Below are 19,839 nucleotides of genomic sequence, written 5' to 3'. Positions count from 1 at the left end.
AAGATCAAAGATTTTATGAGGGATGGGTCAAAAATATAAAGCAAAATCAGATTTATTCTGTTAAACTCTGGATGTATGAGAGCTATGAGTGTACAACAAAGCAAACTTAATAGTTTTTTGTAATTACTGGGGCACAAATGGGTTTATGAATAATTTGCACTTTTTTAAATTAATCTTTGAATGCCTGTTTTAGTCCATGCCCCCAAATAAAACACAGGTCATTCCTATAGCAATATGATTAGAAAAGGAAAATATTGACGAGAAAGGTCATGATCTCCAGTGGCAAAGCATGTTATGTCCTGGTTTGATCTTCATAACCATGCTTACAGATTATGGTTCATCATACCTTCCTTCCTTTCTTCCTTTTTGAATGGCCCAACAACTGTTTCTTTTAACAGTGTAGTCTTGACAGTAGAATAACAGATAATATGTAAGACTGCTTTAAATATTAGGTTACATAGCACTTATCACCTTGAGACAGCAGCTAAAGAAACCACAATGTTTGCTTAGCTCATAGTAATGCAGCATCTTATATATTTCACTACTGCAATCAGCATGCACTGCTAAGTAAGAATAGCACTTTTGAACTGTTTAATGTTGAACATTTTGGTTGCTGAGAAATGGAATTCTTCACTTCACTGTTTTTATAACTGCCATTTGATCTTTACATTTCATTCTGCATACATATGCTTCAACTACACTTAGTTAGTTGAACAGATAAACAGTATTAATTAGCCCCCTGGCCAAAATTACTGAATTAAACCATTCTATTTCCTGTGTAATCATTACTTGCCCCATAACAAAGTAAGCATACATTGTAACATAGTTATAACAAAGATTACATTGTGTTAAATGTAAAACTGCATCAAACAACAGCTATGCAAAAAGATAAGATATACACAAAGAAAAATGGACAAGTTTTATCGAAGTTGCCAATATGCAGACAGGAAGGAAGTTCTTTCAGCTATATCCCAAGAAAAAAGAGTGACATCAGATAGTTATAGTGGTAGGATGCATTACAATCGTGAAGGTTCAAAACTCCTCTACAGTGAATGGTTAGCTTGGGTAGCCCCTTGCAGATATCCAGGGGTGGGGGTGGGGTTGGGGTTATTCCACATAATGCATCAGTTACTGCAAAAGTTTTGCTGCCAGATCAAATTCAGAATTTTGGAATTTCCTGAGATTTCACTGGTGACTTGATCTGCTAAGAGTCATTGATTCTTAGCTTACTTTTGTGGCCTGCTTACAAAGTAGTTTGAACACATTTTAAACAAGGTAAGTCTTGTTTTTATTTGAGTAACTGACAACTATCTAAGCTTTTAGAAGCTCATAATGATATGACATTAGATGGATGGAATAGGCAAACCTATTGTCACAGAGGGTTACAGATGTGAACTGTCTGCAGCATGAAGCATTTGCATTTGGAGGCTTAGTGCAGAAATTGGGATATCTTATCCAGTTATGCTGGCATGATTCCCTTACCAACAGTTTCCAGAGCAACCAATAAGCAGATGTAACAGTCAGATTTGTAGTATACAGTTCATTGTTGGTTGACCACTGGCATAACCACTTCATATGGTTATTGAAAAACTTGGGAATTCTTTCTACACATCCAGGTATTTGAAAACTGAAACAGCTTTATACAAAGAGTTGTTTAGTTAAGACATATAGCACACAAAATATATTCTTAGTTTGACTAATTTTTCAGTGGAACTTTGTCACTGTCTTGAACTGATTTATCCACAATTAGGTATGAGAAATCAACAAGCTTCCAAAATGTATGCAGACATGGAATAGTGAGTGTCTTGTATGTCACTGAGGTGGAAAGTTACAGTCCTTTAACTAATTTTTAATTACTTTTGGGCCTCTGTACCTGCCAGATATCTGGCTAATGGAAACAATTCTAGCCATTCATTTCATAAAAGATGAGAAATTTTGATGGTGTGGCTATCATCCAGGCAACCATCATGTTTTTTTTTTTTTTCTGCTGACCCTTCCTTTCTTCTGCACATTCCTGCAAGATTCTAAGAGATGTGTGCTTTAGGATGTGCTAGGAAGTTTCAACTACTTCTGCTAGTGATGTCCCCTCATAGCCTCACACCTCCATAATGGCAGAAACCTCAATCCATCACCGGTCTCCTTTGGGTATTATCAGTACAACCCGGGACCCATACCCCCAACCTTTCATCCTAGACAAACAAGATTTTACCCATCATCCTTCTCCTTCCCCATCTGGCTCCACCAATGAATGAATTGATGGCTAATCATAGACAGTCATCAGGATCATAATCCAAATTCAATCCATGTATGCTACAGAGCTGGACAGTCTTTGAGCTTCTCAAATGAAGCAGTTGTTATAAATGCTAAACTGAATGGATCTCCTTAGCCCAGTGGCATACAGGGATGAGGTCCTGACTACAGCCCAAATGATTCATGTTCAGTTACCTGACTGAGTGCCTAAGTGCCCAGTTCCTGGAGGATGAGCTTGAGTGTCTCACACCAGCTCACTCATCCTCAAAGGGAGGGAGGCTGTTATGCCCATGGCATTGGTGACACCTAGCAGTGGCTGGGTGTACTACCTACTTGTAGTACCTCTGTTGGCTCACTCAGCATTAGGCAGGGATTTTCCTGCTGAGCCAAGGAATAGAACACATATGTGTGCAAGCATCTACCCTTATATATTGCTTTCAGTCAGCAATGGAGAGTCTTCAAGCAGACACGATATACGTCACTCTGAGGAACCAATCCACAGTCTGTGACTCTCACAACTGGGGAAATTAATGAGCTGATAGGACTTACCAGCCAGGAGAGAATGGGCTACAGGCTTTTATTTAGGTTGGGAACCCCACCAACCCTCTCCGTCAGAGAACACATGGGATGATTGGGTGCAGGTTGGGATGCCATTGGGCAAGGTCTGTCAGAAGTGGGGAGGAGTGTTTAAAAAAATGAATGGCTGTGTGACAGGATCCCTGAGATAATCTACTTGAAGGAGGAGAAGCTGAATCATAGTCCAGGATCCGTACTTTGAAGATTCTGCTGTTCAGATAACTGTGTAGAATCATTCATACATACCTGAGGAAATTATTGGTTTTGCTAGGTTGTCCAGCATTAACCCATTATGAATAAAGTCAAAGGTTCTCCTAAGATGAGCAAAGGTATTCCCATTAAATAGAGACTGTTATCATTCCTTAAAGTGTAAACCTGAAATATAAGTTTGTGCCTTATCTTGATGCTGTAGCCAGCTGTAAATACATGCTGTGTTTGTATTTATCCATTTAATATATGGGTGGCAGAACTCTTTTCAACCATGACCAAGGATACACAAATGTAATGTCCATTCTTCTTTGGGGAGAGTCCATGTAACAGTAAATCATAACATTTGGGTTATGCCCACCTTACTGATGACTGTTCCCAGTGAGAAAATGCAAGTAGTACCTTCCTTGTGCATGAGGAACCACTGGTACAGTTGAGCATGTGATTCCTTTACATATTCTACATTACCGGACTCTATATATTCTTTTCAAATTTTCTCACCATTTTTTGTGGTAAACATCTCCAAGCTTACTAAACCTAACTTTTACTGTGCCACACATATTTGCTATACTTGGGCTTTTATTTTTTTCTTATTTTCTTTTATAGTTATGTATTCATCAGTTATATCATTACTAATGATGATGACTAATCCATAAACAAATAATGTTGGTAGGCAAATGGCCCCAAACAACTCAGTATCATAGCAGTTTTTGAGCAGGCCATGATCATAAAGTCAATGACTGAATTTTTAGAAAAATTAATAATAATCATACTATGAATTTAAGGGGGGAAATTATTTTTCTAAACAAGAAGCATTTGAAATTTATGGAAAAAATCCAACAAACAAGGAAAATCACATGGGGTGCCAGCCAGGTCAGCTAAAGCAGAAAAAAAAAAAACAAAAGCTGAGCTGAAGTCGTTACAAAGATTTTATTTTTCTTAGATTCTGGGACTGCTCCATTCAGTTTAAAGACTGGCATTTGTTTTTTGCTAGTTTATATTGACAGGAAATCATATCTGGCACTTTATATGCACATAAAGCTTTTATGGATGAAGGTACCTTTGAAACATAAGCTTATACAAATGTTTTTATCTGTACAATTATGGAAGAAATGTCATATGTTCTAGGATTAGCTCTGGAGGTTAAGGAACTTGAGCTGCAGATTTCTGTTATAGGAGTGTCTGAATTCTTACAGTTATTAATGGTCTGACATCTGTATCCTCCTTACCTAAAACTGACTACCAAAAAAAACAAAATAGAGGAAATTGTTCAATGCTCATCTGAAAAGGCTGCAAGACTGATGTTAATCCACTTCACTGACCACCATAGGTAAACACTCTACACCTATGTCAGTACCTGCAAAGGCTTTGGGCAAAAGGAGGGGAAAGGAAAGAGAGGAGTTCATATCCCATTTCTTCTGAGTTGGGTGAATGTTGTCTTTTACCTCAGAATGTCTCCCTTCATTGTATTATTTCTAAACAAGATGACCCTCTATTCCACTATTCTGTGTCTCCTTCTCAGTACATTATTTTTCGTTATTAATTTTAATCATACTATAAACTTCATAGGAGAAAACTATAACTCTTCTGTTAGATAGTTTTTCACAGAAGAGGGGATTTTCACAAGTGCTTTAAGTCCCAGATTCCATGGTGAAGATCCTGTTTTATTCAAAACATGTGTGGCTTATGGAATAAGAATTCAGAACACTATGACTTACTTGCTAGACTAAAGATCACCCAGTTTACTTTACATATTTAAGAAGGAGAATCTGTATCTTTAATCTATAATCAGATCCTCCTATTTTGACAGTTCCAACCATGTCTAAGGCTCTAGGTACATTTGAGTACTTCCAGGTACTTTTCCTTTTACCAGAGAATGGAAGTTGCTTGAATGGTATGCTAAGAGGGTTGACATTAAAAGCTCATGTGTTATTTTATCAACATTCTTTTTTTTTCAAATTCAGAAAAAGGTAGACAAATTGATGGACTCTAATTAGAAGGAGGATTTGCCTTCTAGTATTTGTAATGCTTACTCGTTATTTGGCAGAGTTAGGCATGGCTGGTTGTCATCAGAAAATCTGTTGTAGACATAACATTTCAAATTATTGACACTGCAGTCACAGGAAACTTTTCATTTGGCCCTGCAACCTGAAATCTGTTGAAATCTTTAGAAGAAAAGTGAAGTCAAAGAAACAGCAGCAGCTAAAATACATTCCAAATGTTCCATCTTACAACAGAAGTTAAACTTCCTCTGGTCAACAATCTCCTCCCTCTAAACATCTTAACTCAAAACATAAGAAACCATACTTAGGCGATGAGTAATGTGTTAACAGTGTAAATAAGATCTTGTTGCTACTCATTATCAACATTTTTGTTTTAAGTTGGTAGGAAACCCACAGCAACAAGTTTACTCATCTTTCATGCAAAACTTTATTTTCTTTATGGAATATTTAAAAAACCGAGCATATGCTATACTAATGAAAACTCCAACTGTATTTTTAATGAACCACTTATTTGGGGTCCATTAACAGGTTTGCTTTGTGATAATAAAGAGAGCTACCAGAGAAAACTTTGCTTACTTCTTTTATGTATTCCAACAATATTTTATTTAATGTAAGTTTGACAAAGGAGGTTATTATATTTAATGACATATGCATTTTAAAGCAGGTTTGCTTTCTTTATTTTGGCTAAAACAACTATGCTCATTCACTAGTTTTATCTCTACATAAGAAAAATGATTTCTATTTATAATTGATCAAAACAAGCTGTAGCTAAACAAATATCTGATGGCTGTACATAATTCTTTTTTTGTTTTATACTTGAGTATCATTATACTTCCAACATCTCTATGCAGTCTGATTTGCAATACTTAAGCTTCTTGAAATAAGTGTTATAAAGTTTTTAGAACAATATTAGGCTGCATGTAAGTGGATCATTCACTCCCTTGATTCAGCTGCTTATTAACTGAGTGGGATAACTATGAAATGTTAAGATTTTAGATGACCCTAACATCAGATGTATGCAGATAAGAAAAGTGTGGCATTGGGAAGCTAATGCTGACACTTGTAGATTTTCTGAAGGAGTCGGAGTGTTTGCATGAGTATAAGCAGGTTAGGGTAAGAATAAGGGTTAAATAAGAGGATACATTTAGTGTAGTGCATGTTTGTTAGGTGTGTGTGTGTGTGTGTGTGTGTGTGTGTGTGTGTGTGTGTGTGTGTGTGTGTGTGTGTGTGTGTGTGTGTGTGTGTGTGTGCATATACAAGCTGCCTTGTTTAGTGGTTGGGTTAAGGAAATAGTTTTCAAAGGGGTAAAATGTAGTGTTACAGTTAGGAAGAGGGGCAAGATTTGGGTTGGGGTTAGTAGCCATTTTTAAGGTGGTGTGGGGTGAGATTTAATAATAGCTGCTCTGTCCCTCAGTAAGGTAAGGTTGTACTTTGTTGCTTAATATCTTTTGCTGCATGAATTAGTCCCACTAGGCAAGGCGTATTTTCAGCAGAAATATGAAATGGTATGTATACTGGCTAATGGTAGTTTGGCCATGACATGAGAAATTCAAAATGGGTTGGTTAAAACTGGAAAATAAGTTAGGATATTTAGTTTCTCTAAACTTAGAAATATTATAGCACAGTTTCTACAGGGAAAATAATGTTTAAAATAATTATTATAAATATATAGTGAGTTATATAATCTGGGTATTAAGATGTAATGTATTACTATATAACAAGAGGTGGGATTAAAAAAAATCCTAAATCCTTTTTATTAAAATGATGTATCTACAGCCACACAAAAACACAAAATTAGCTACCATCACTGTGATCATTGCTCATTGCCCCATAAGATGAGTAAAGTAAAAACAATATTACCATTTTGAATAATTAAAAAAAAAAAAGTAAATCTAAGCCTACTATTTTGCATAATTAAAAAATTAAGTAAATGTAAGCCAACACCACCTATTAATTCTTCCCATATTACATGTTGCAGCCAGTTGGCTCTTCCTTCCATAATGTATGCTATGGAATAGAATGTATGACTGCTGTAGTATCAAACATACGGACATAGTTTGGTTTCTCCCTGCTTCTTCCCCACATATGGACATACTTTGGTTTCTCCTTGCTTTTCATATACCATTTTCATCTCCTTTCTTGTATTAATACTAGAGGATCATCCAACCTTCCCTTGGCCCACATAATTCTCCTTCTGTTGCATATGTTAACTATTATCAGTAACCCTACTCACACTCCCTTCTGAGTGTGACCCTTGTCTCCTGGCCTGTGCTTCCCTAGCTCTTTCCAGAATGACCCTCCTCCCTCTGTTTCTGTCCTCTAATACTTTAACTTTCCCTATTTGCGCCACCCATACTACCTACTGTTTCCCTGGCCCTTTAGCTTAGCCAGCCCCATAGCAGTACTGCACACCTTCCTGATCCATCTCACATGCTTACTTGCCACTAAATAGTTACATGGAAATAAATGGAAATTATGAGAAGATTACATGCAGAATAATGTTCAGTGAGATATAAAGGAAGACAGGAACTGAGCAATTTATGTAATGTTAGAGTGAAAGGTAACTGTTAAAATGAAAACATGTAAGTATACTGAATTAAAATAATAAAAATGTCATTATGGTTTGTTTTCTTTTCTATTAATGTTTGTGCACCTGTTATATAAACTGTGATTTAATAAAGATGATAAAAACAATAGTTTCTTCTGTGGTTTGCAGTTATAGGCAAACTCCCTTTTTTCCTCTGCCTGCAGATAATTTAATTGTATAACAGCACTTTAGAGTGCTGCTGCTTCTTCTACTCTGTAGTGATGTACTGAGCATGCGTAAGACACGTACATCAGCTCGCTTGCACAGTACATCAATACAGGGGACTAAGGTAGGCAGGGATCACTTTTTATGTTTTTAAAAGAGTATGTTCAAAGACAAAGATTAGTTTTGCAGAACTTCTTGTTTTTCTGATATGTAACACTGTATCTCTTAAAATATCTTTTGAATAGCAGCATATTCCAATAGTAAGTGGCCGCTCAAGAACACTTAAGTGGCCAGACTTCTTTCTATTGGGATATGCTCAATTTACAACAGGCACACTAACTGAGTGTCCAATCAGTGTGCACATCTTGGAATACTAATGACCTTTTATTGTATAATACATAGTATGTCCTGGCTTCTGGTCATTTCATTGATGCTATATTTAAAATGGGACTGCTTTCAAGTCCAGTCTGTAAAATGTAACGATATGAACCCATATAAATTAAAAGCAAAATGTGTATCAGATCCTTTTAAGTCATCATTGACATTTGTCTCTTTCATGTTCCATTTAAACCTTTTTAATGAGTCTTGCAGAAAAATTCCAGTGAGTCAGCTTGCTTTAATAAAGGCATAGACGCAGCAAGCTTTTCATACCTCTCAACTGTACAGATTTTCACAGAATGTCCAGATTTTTGCCTCATATTTTTGGTGTGTTCCTCCTAAAATCTGTACCTTTCTGGCAAATACCTGAGGACTGAAGTCATTAAATAATGACAAACATTTGAGTTTAAGACTCCAAAGCCTTCAGAAAATTCATACTAATACAAAACCTATTATTCCATCAGCTATCTAAGTTTGTAAGAGCAATATTTAAAAGCTTTCCCTATTTGTCCCCCCATCATTTTAGGCTTTGTCCAGATTTTTTGCTCTAGGAGGTTACGTGTCTATCAGACAAATCATATTATCACTTACATGAGGGTGAATTTTCATCGTTTACAAAATCAGGAAAACTGTGTTTTAGTGGTCCAGGCAATTACATTCAAAACAGAATTTTAGTGATTAACCATCCCAAAATAAAAAACACTAAGGCCCTCCTCTGCCTTCTGCTTCTGTCTTAATTAACAACTACTTATCCATCAAAAATGGTCAGTCTGTCTCATCCCACCTCACCGTGCACAGCACTCTGCGATAACTCCCAAACATCTGTAATCACCAGTACAGTGTTCTACTTTTTCTAAACAGCTGACTATCTAACAAAATTTCATGTCACTCAAACCAGGAACTGCAAAAGTACTAATAAACTTGAACGCCAAGCAGAAAACGAAAGGACCACTCGCCACCACGAGGGAAAATCCAACTTCTTTTATTCCAATCCAGTAACAAATGACACAAAAGCAATCCAGTGAAAACAAGTATCAGTTAAAAACAAGTATTAACGCCTTATATCAGTTGACCCACTGCGTTTTTGTCAACTTCTATGACTTCATCAGAAACAGTCAGCTCTTTAATTAACCATCTTTATATAGTCCGCTCCTTTTGTTAATTATGCAATTAAAAAATTGTTAAAGAAATAAATCGCACTTTACCAAAACCAGATAACACTATTGCAAATTCATGAACACTGAAACTGAATAAATAAATAATTGCTTATTATTTAGACTTAAATATTGTGTCAGTATAATAAATGTTCCCTAAGAAAACTATTACGTATTTAAAAAATATTAAAAGACTGCTAAAAAGCTTAGAAAAGCTGTGCATGAGGAAATGAACATATTATGGCATGAACAAGTGAAAATAACAAATGAAAATGACATTATCTGAAAAAATGTCAATGAATATTAAGATCCAAAACTGATGTTCAATTAGGCGCTCATAAGCCATCAGGAAGAAATACCAAAATATTATAAAATGAAAATAAATATAAAAAGATACACATTCCAGAACAGAGTGTAAAAACAGTTAAAAACAGTTAAAACGTATCTGCTTGTTATATAATAAAAATAATCTAAATAATTCTTATAAAACATGTTTCAAATGAACAATGGGAACTTCTGGTGGCCAAAATTGAAGTAGCCAGTGCTGTTCTTAAAGCTTAGCTGCTCTCAATTTTAACAGGGGCAATATAGATATGTGATCATTGAGCCCCGGAAATTTATCAGCACTTAAAGCTACTTGCCACCATAGTTCCCTGTACTCTATTCTGGTCTCCCATGGTCCCCCTCGAATGTCTTGTTTTATATCTTCTATTACCATGAACTTGAATCTATATTCATTGCAGATTAGGCTATGCTTGTACAGAGCATTACTTTCCTTCTTGTTGGCTATATCATACATGTGTTCGTAAATTCTTTTTCTCAAAGCTCTTTCTGATTTTCCAACATAAAAGGCACCACATTTTTCACAGTAAGCAAGGTACACTATCCCTTTAGTATTACAATTAAAATACTCCTGACTATTTATTATTTTATTTCTACTTATTATATTATAACAATCCCCATTTATTATATAGCAGCATTGGTTGCAATGTCCACATTTGTAGGTACCTTTCTTATTTGTCCTCCGGACACTTTGCATCTTCTTACTTTCCAAGATGTTACTCATATTCCTAGAATTTCTATAGATCACCTTCCTAGGAATGTTACTTATACCTTCTATATCAGAGAAAGCTAAAAACTTATCCCATTCTCTGAAAAAAAATTTTGCTAATTCCACTACTGATACCATTATATTCTAAAAGTAATGCTTGGGAAAGGTTATCAGGAATTTTGTTGTTGTTATTAATTAAGTCTGGCTCACCGTTTTCTTCTATAGTTCCTTTCCAATTCTGGCCCTTATATATGGGTGCAAACCTACCCTTCCTTCTCTCCAACACTTCTCTGGTTATACGTTTCATGTCACATGAATGTGTATATGTGCATTCTCCTACATTACAATGTACTGCTGCATTCATAGTGTTCACAGAATGTATTAAAACTGAACCAAAACTTCCAGCTTTACAGAGCTGACTCTGCTATTTGATACTTCATGTTTAGCACATGGGCAGGGAAAGTCATGTATGTCCTCGCTCTTTTTTAATAATTCTGCTGCATTCTATTGGATGGTAATTCTGAGAATTACATCACGGAATTAACCTGGTATTTCCTACTGTACCAAAGAAGAAGAAGAAGAAGCATTTCTTAACATTTTCTGTGTTTTAGAGTGGTCCATGTTATCAGCAATGTAATGCATAATTTCCAAAATAATTACAAGATGTCAAAAGAAAAAAGTTTGTTATATAACGCATGACTTTGTAATTGAAAAATAAGTGAAGGCCAGGGTCCCATGCTTACTGTTGCCTGCATCCCTACACACACACACACACACACACACACACACTTTTAATTTTAGTTTTACATGTGTGACGAAGTTAAGTTGCAAACATCTGCTTTAGTTGGTGGAATACATTCTAGCTTGAAGAAAGTGCTATTATGACTTATTTTCCTTTATTGGCTATTAGATACCTTCCTTAATTAATGATGCAACTGAAGGCTTCCAGACTGAAGTAAACACACTTGAGGTAAAACTTAAAGAAACCCAGATGAAACTTGTGGAGAAAGAAGAATCCAAAGAGAAAGAAATTCAGAGTCTTAAAATAATAATTAGTGATCTAGAATGCCGTCTGAGGAATGAGCAGGACAATACTGACATACTTACAGAGGAACTGAAAAGAGATAACAGTCAGAAAACAGCAAAATTGAGGGAATTGTCTCAGCAAATGGAACAGTTAACACAGCAACTAAATCAGTCACAAGAAGAGGTAAGATGTTTAGCTCTGCATAATGCTACAAATATACATATGTCTATGAATCAGCTGTTCATGTTTAACTACCAGATCATTGAACCTTCAGCAAGGGAAAACAAAGGAGTCTCAATATGAAGGCTAGTGGGCTAAGATATAAATGTTTTAGTCCTTTTGTGAAATAAATGTAGTTCCATTTATTAGTGTTCACATGCCATTACGGTTTTGTTCAGTTCTGTATCATAGGATCATAGGATCATAAGATCATAGGAAATTACTAGGCTACTGGCCCTGAGGCCCTTATAAGCCTAGCCAAGAGTTTAGCCCATGTTTAGACAAGTCAGCACCCAAAGCCCCTGTGCAGCAGGGACATGTGGAATCCCAGGGGTGTATTTTCAGTTTCCCATCCAGTTATCCAGGTTGCGCTTAAAAAGAGATAATGAGGTACTCTAATTGACGTGGATTGAGAGTCTATTCCACAGGTGGGGGAGTCTGTGGGACACACATCTTTCCCATAAACAAGTTCTGTTGATGTCACAGACCAGGTTGAGGTCAAGCGCATGGGTTACTCAAGTGGAGCTTGACTTGCGGATATGCAGCAGTCCCATCAAGGCAGGGTCTGAGATTGCTTTATATACCAGACAGAGGTCACCTCTGAGGAGTCTGTATGAAACTGAATAGAGGGAGAAGGTTTTTAGCCTATATGTGTTAGGTAGATGTTTGAAGCCCTAGATTATCCTGATGAGGAACCTCTGTAGTCTCTCCAACTGCAGCATGTGCTTTGCGAGGTACATGCCAAAGGGGGCATTGTACTCAATAATTGGCCTTATAAGGGAAGAATACATGGATGTTATGACCTCCTTGCCCCTGGATGAGATATCCATGCTTATGAGGTGGGCCATGTAGAAAGCTTTCCGTACAATGGAAGTAACATGGTAGCCACAGTCAGGTTGCTATCAACCTGGGTGCCCAGATCTCTCACAGCTGATTGCATGCTTAGGATGTTGTTATTAATGTTATAATATGTGGGGATGTCACTCTCTCCAAAGGGGATGATGATGATGCATTTTTTGGCATTCAGCTTGAGGACATGTTTCTGGCACCAGTCATTTCACATCACTTGGGGAATTGATGACCATGCCCAACTTGCAGTCATCTGCAAACTTGGTCAGCCATAGCCCACTGGTTTTGGCCTGCACCTCAGAGAAGTATATTCCAAATAACAGAGGCCCCAAGACTGATCCCTGGGGTACATCACTCGTTATGGGTCTACTGCTTGAGGTGACTTCCTCTATTTTCATTAGATGGGTTCTATCAGTGAGCCAGTTTGCTACCCATCTGGTAACATATGGATTGATGCCTAGTTCAGAGAGTTTTCTATTATGCCTAAGTGGGAAATAGTGTCAAAAGCTTTGGCCAGGTCAAGGTAGGTGGTGTGCACAGTTTTCCCCTCGTCCATGGCTTTGGTGACTGTCTCAAAGAAGTCGACCAGATTTAACAGACACGACCTCCCCTTGATAAAGCCAAACTGTGTGGAGTTGAGTGTTTGGAAGTTGCCAGTGTCCCTGTTAATAAGGTCCATGATAATTTGTTCCATGGCCTTGCAAATCAGGCTAGTTAGAGAGATGGGCCTATAATTTCCCAGATTGGTGGATGCTCCACCTTTGTGTAAAGGAATGACAGTGGCTGTCCTCCACTCAGCTGGGACAAAGCTGGTACTCAGACTTTGGTTGAATAGGGTGCCTAATGGTTCTGCAAGTTCATGCCTAAGTTCATGTGGAATGCAGCCTGGGATGTTATCAGATCCCTGGAGGCTGTATTCTTTGCATTTGAGAGGGCAGTGATGACCTGTTCCCTAGAGATAAGGGGAGGGGGGCAGGTATTGGGGTGTCCTGATTTACTGATGGGGAGACAGGGGTGACATTTGCACTGAATCTATCAGCCAGTATGTTGGCTATATCTACAGCATTTGTGTATGTGGGGGTCCTTGACCACCAATTTTGAACAGATCTGGGTGCTTTCTTTGAGACTGCGGACATATGTGAAGAAGACCTTATGATTGTCTCTAGTAGATGTGGCCAATTTGGACTCAAAGTTGGCTTTAGAGGATTTCACTAGTGCTCTTATTTGCTTCTTCAGGCTAAAGAGAAATTGCTTCCAACTGGGCAATTGCTCTTTTTGATCCTGGCCAGCATTTTTTTCCATTTGTTATATAGTTTATTTATTGCAGATGTCCACCAGACAGATTTACTCATCCTTGTGGAGGATGATTTTGTCCTGTTGGGTATTCCTGATTCCATGCATCTATATAAATGCTCGTATAGTACTTTGATGGACATTGGTGCCAGTTCCTACAGAGGGGGAGGGGGCTATGAAGCTGTTTATACCCTCTATTAGGAGGTTGTAATCAGCTTTGGAGAAGTTTTTTTGTTTGACCCTAGCTAAGAGGGGGGGGGGGTCAAAGGAGATGCTGACTTCAAAAGTGACCACTTTATGGTCGGATCTTACCAGGGAGAATGATACTGTAGGGGTGCTGCAGTGGTTACTCATGTTGGTTAATATCAAGTCCAATATATTATCACCTTTTGTGGGGGTATTGAGTAGCTGTTCCAAGGCATTTGCATTGATAAAATCAAGGAATCTCTGGGCATTTGTGTTCTGGCATGAATAATTTTTCCATTCTGTGGTTGGGTAGGTAAAGTCACCCAGGTTAATGATAAAGGGTTGAATCTTGATAGATTAGAAACGTTTCAGATAGGTGGAGTGGACATCATGAGTCAAATTTGGGGGCCTGTAGCTAGCTATGATTTGAATAGGGGTCTTGTCAATGGTTAACTGCACCTGGAGTGTCTCCTGTGTGTCATACTGTTTGTGTCTCCGCCTCTTTTGACTTTGTTGCCCACAGTTTGGGGTCTGAATGTATGATAGGATGAGTAACCAAGTAAGGCTGAGGTGTTCTCTATAGCTTTGAACCAGGTTTCTGTGACTGCGCAAATGTCAGCATCTTCCAGGGTTAAGAATGCTTGCAATGAGTGCAGTTTCATGTTTAGACTCCTAGCATTTAGCAGCATAACCTTTAATTTGTGTTTTCTTGAAATTTGTATGTTAGTTGTATCAGCCTCATGACTTTTCCTAAAAATGGCACTATGGGAGATGCAAAGGCCTTTGCCAGAAGCTTGAAGCCCAAGTGAGACAGATACAGGCCATCTCTAGCAAATCATCTTGGTCTGTTGATGATATCATCCCAGGCTGTCAGGTAATGGATCCCCCTAGAATGACACCAGAAACTAAGCCAATTGTTAGAGTCAGTCATTTTCTGTTTGTATTGTAGCATCATTCTGGGTGATGGTAGAATGCTGCTTCAGGCTAGGGACATCATGTCTCTCTTCATATAGTCCAGGGAGGTACGTCTCAAGTCATTCACCCCAACATGGACTATGGCAAAGTCATAACAGTACCAGTTGTTGAGAGACTTGAGAGCGTGTTTGGTATGGTGGATTCTGGCACAAGACAGACAACTAACTGTGGCTTTCTCCATATTCAGCTTGGCGAGAGATACATCTGTGTGTCTCACAATGGAGTCTCCAATGGCTAATATGTTGGGTTTATGGTTAGGCCTTAGTGGTTACGAAACACCGGTGTGTGGACTATGAGTGGTATGTGGTGTGGAGGGTTGTGGAGTTCGCTTGTGTTTTTGCCTCTGAGGTCTCTTTTGTTTGGATTTGTTTTTGTTGAGAACCCATGCATATGTGGGTGTGTGTTGTGTAGTTGTGGGTAGTGTTTGAGGTGTAGTGATTGTGCTGACAACCTTCTCAGTGCCAGATATACTGGCTTGTGAAGGCAAGAGTATAGACTCTAGGTTCTTAATGTAATTGCATCTCTCACAAATTGCATTCCTAGGTGGTAGTAGTAGATTGTTGTCTGTGTACATGAGGCAGTTGCCCATATCAGCCAGGCTGGCAGGGGAAACCTTTGGAAAGTTTCCATCCATATTTGTCAGAATCTGAGGGAGAGAGGCCAGGGAGAGCTAAGGGGTAGGCCTAAAGCCCAGGTGCTTAAACCAAAACAAAGAGGCATAGAATAACACAATTTAAACAGGCTAAAAATAAGCAGTAATAAATGCAGCAGAAAAGATGCAATTAAACACTTTAAATAATAAGTAGCAGAAAAAGCAAGATGAAGAACATAGTAGGAGGAGGAAACACAAATATGGTAAAAGCAGCTGAATAAAGTGTGTGTTTTTTTTAGTAAAGTTGAAAGGAAGAAAGGAGGAACAGAAGATACTTCAAGGTTAAGAAACTAAGGGGGTTGACCTTCCAAATGTTCTTTCTGTATTAGGTAGAATGAACTAATGAGACTGGACTGGGAGGAACGTCCCAGATCAAATTTACAGTAGGGGTGGGCAACTGCAAAGCCACCAAGTTTAAGAACAAGACAACAATAGGGAGGAAGGGTGAGAAACTATGCTACAACTACTAGCTACACTATTTTAGGCAGAAAACACTACAGAAATATTTATCACAGCAAAATAAACAGCAGTAAGACACTAACTGAAAGTTTTAAACAGAAAAAGGAGCAAGGATACTCTAGAGAATGCTTTTAACTGCAAACAACTCAGTTGTATGATACACTCTTTGGCAGGAAAATCAGAACAACAAATAGATGCCTAACAAATGGAGAAAATTTCCAATTAATACCTTTCACATAGTGAAACTAGCTAAAAAAGCTTTACATACAGTAAGACAGTAGCAAAAGTGATTTAACAGGCCCAGTAAGGCAGACAATTGCAGTACATCAATGCAGATTAGTTTATAGCAATAAAATACAGTAAAAAGTAGGCAGCAGTCAATAAAAAGTGCAATAAAAGGTAGGCAGCAGACAATAAAAAGTGCAATAAATGGTAAGAATAAGCAATAACTAGTAAAAATAAGCAAGAAAACAGGATGCTTATTGTTATATATCACAGATCAGAGTTGTGGTCCATGCCCCTCCTTCGTTCAACTCAGTGTGAATCAGCAGAAACCCTCTCAAAGGTAGGGCTTAAGTACAGGAAGGTTCAAACCTGAAACAACTTAAAAAAAAGCTCAAAAGAACCAATGAGGTGCTTACTCCACGCCCTTGACCAGACAACCTTTACCAGCCACTGGCCAATTAACACGATACTCTCATTAAAGTGAAGAATGGCCACTGCTAATCCAAGATGATCTGGAATATGTGGTCAGAACAAACAGCCTCTGCAAACAAACAACCAGGCCCAGAGACAGCAATCCTGAAATTGGACTATGCTACAGCTACTAGCTACACTATTTTAGGCAGAAAACACTACAGAAATGTTTATCACAGTAGAAAAACAGCAGTGAGACACTAAATGAAAGTTTTAAACAGAAAAAGGAGCAAGAAGAGTCTAGAAAATGTGTTTAACTGCAAACAAATCAGGTATATGATACACTCCTTGGTAGGGATATCAGAACAACAAACAGATGTTTAACAAATGGAGAAAATTTCCAATTAATACCTTTCACACATTGAAACTAGCTAAAAAAGCTTTACAAACACTGAGGCAATAACAAAAGTGATTTAACCAGCCCAGTAAGGCAGACAGTTGCAGTACAACATTGCAGATTAGTTTATAGCAATAAAATACAGTAAAGTATAGTTCAGTGACTTAAAAAAAATTATCTCAAATAAAAATGTGTGCAAGGTTTATAACATATAATAACTATGTGATAGAACCACGTGTCATTGATGGGAATTTCAAAAATGTGTCCCTTTTCTTCTGAAGTAATACAACCTCAAAGGTGATCATGTTTAGCGAAGGGTACATCCAGAGCAATATATGTGTTATATGTCCTTCTATTTCAGTGTTGCACTATTCATTACACTATGGATCCCCTGCTAAGGGTGGCCCAACACCCAGCCAGTGTACCAAAATGTATAGGTTGCTTTATGGTACGTGGTACATCACACGTATGCTCCTCACATATCATAGGGTATAAAGGTGATGTACAGATGTACCATCTTCAGAAATTCTTTGCCGCCAGTATAAATACCATCTCTTGGTTGTTGGTCTGAATGCCTGTTCCTTTGCTGATTCAGCAAGCCTCTGCAGATAAGTGCCACATTGGAGTTTTGTTCTACTTATCTTTTTTTATTATATTGTTCCTTGTGGGGTTTCACATCATCCATGAAGGGTAAATAACAGTGTGGGAGACAGATTCCCTATAAAGACCACCATGAACATTGTCTGTTTTGCCTTGGTGCTTCGCAAGACCATATACCCTGCTGTGTATCTGTCAGGCCTTTGTTCCTAAGACCCTTCATAGTTGACTTTCTTCTTTAGTGTTTGATCTTGCATACCAACATCTTAAACTTCTTGCTAAGGACTCGATGGAGGGAACTTTCCACTCCAAAAGGCAGCTTTTTGTGAAGAAGAAGGCCAAGAAATTTTGGCGTAATCTTCTGCTGTTCAGCCTCCCCCAGACATGTCTCCTGAGATGAGTGAATGCTGGAGGCTTTCCCAGCTTTATCATTGGACTCCTCAGCTGTGACTGGGTTGGAGGCCAGCAGGGGATTCGACACTGAGCATGTCTGAGGAGGCATTCCAGGTTTCTGCTTCACATATTCAGGGGAACCGCAGCTGATTATCTCTTAGGGGCCAAGGGATGTTCCTCAAATCGTAGTCATAGAAGAAGTCCCTACTACCATTATTGAATGTGTATCAGATTAGTGCCTTCTAAATTCTGTAAGGCAGATATCCCTTCAAAGAAAAAGCAAAAGACTAAACATATGTCTCCTGCTCCTAAGGATCCACAGAGTGAATGGCAGTCTTTCACTTAGGGTTTGTCTATTGCTTTGATGGCTTTAAAACCTCTTCAGGGAGTTTCTGTTCCAAACCCCCCTTGGACCTCTACCCCTCTTAAAAGACCCAGGGAATAGGATTCCTCTGAGGAAGAGGCTGATTCAGATGAGGAATCCCTTGCTTATTCATCTCAGATTCCCTCTCCTTTAGACTGTGTATTGGAGAAAGAGGAATGTACCAGTCCTGATACTCCATTTGAAAACATTGATATTGGGGACACAATCTCTAGGATGATGGAGTTTTTTAAATGGGATTGTTCTCAGGTTTCTGAGATACAAAAAAGGTATTACAAGTTGCTGCAGATGGATTCTCCAAGACCTTCTGCTGTTCCTCCTGTTTTGACTGCCATACATTTTCTAATGCTTCCAATGCTCCAGACTCTCAGCCCCCTGCCCCCAAGAAGTCTAATAGATTCTATAGGGTGCCTGAGAACTGTAAATTCTTGTACAAGTGTCCTTCTGCTGATCACTTGGTGTTGTGTGTAGCTTCTGACAAGCCATCTCATTTACTTCCTTTCCTAAGTTACTGCCCTCTGATAAAGAGAGTAGGACCCTGGAAAGGCTAGGCAAGAAGGTGTATACCTCTGCTACCTTTGCTTTTAGGGCTGTAAATTATCAGACCCATATGTCCAGGTAGTTGTTGGCTGTCATCCCAGGCCTGTCAGATTATTTCTGATCTTCCAGACACTGAGGAAAAAATGTCTGCACTTTCCCTGTTAGAGACTTCCTCCCAGGTACCTCATCATTCCACCAAGTGCAATTATGATGCAGCAGATGCTTCATCTAGAGCTGCTGCTTTCGGGTCAGTGGTGAGGAGGTATTCTTGGCTTCAGCTTCAACCTTTGCCTGATGATATTAAGGCTAAATTGATGGATGCCACTGTAGATAATCAACACTTATTTAGCGAAGCTTCTGCTGCTTTAAGTCCATTCAGGATAAGGGCAAGGCTTTACAGGAACTTAAACATGTATTTGTTTCTCCCATGTCTAAATTTCAGAAAAGTTACCCCAGTAAGCTAGCTTTAGTTCATAGGCAATCTCGCCCTCCTCCTAGGGGTAAAAAGGGTAGCAAGTGGGCTCCTACTGCAAAGGCTACTCAGACTACTGTGCCTTAGAAGTCTCATTTTCCTGATAAACCAGGTGCTGTCTGACTATCCTTTTCTTCCCAGCCACTTTCCTCTTTATCTTTGCCTCTCTCACTCTCTCTCTCTTCCTGTTTCGCAACAGATTACTCAGGATTCCTGAGTTCTGTCCATTATCTGCCAGAGGTATTTCATGGTCTGGAAATCCCTTTGTCCTTTTATGGGCATTCCTCAGCTCACTCAGGAACAACTGTCCTTCTTTACAGAGGTGCTTTGGGATTTTTGACTCAGGGTATTATTCAAGAGATGCTTGTGTCCCAAAGGGGGAGAGGGCATT

General features: G+C 38.5%; 1 protein-coding gene across 1 annotated transcript in view; it reads left to right on the top strand.

Moving 5' to 3' along the window:
• The window catches only part of LOC122801028 (leucine-, glutamate- and lysine-rich protein 1-like), a 496,301-nt gene that overhangs the window by 464,577 nt on the left and 11,885 nt on the right, over positions 1-19,839 (top strand). The window contains exon 4 of the mRNA XM_044070487.1: positions 11,282-11,581. Coding sequence (XP_043926422.1) covers positions 11,282-11,581 — 300 coding nt within the window. The remainder of the gene's footprint in view (positions 1-11,281; positions 11,582-19,839) is intronic.

This window comes from Protopterus annectens, chromosome 4.part1 (assembly GCF_019279795.1).
Source record: "Protopterus annectens isolate FY-2018-M chromosome 4.part1, PAN1.0, whole genome shotgun sequence".
Taxonomy (NCBI): Eukaryota; Metazoa; Chordata; order Ceratodontiformes; family Protopteridae; genus Protopterus; species Protopterus annectens.
This window is presented reverse-complemented; position numbering and strand designations above follow the sequence as displayed.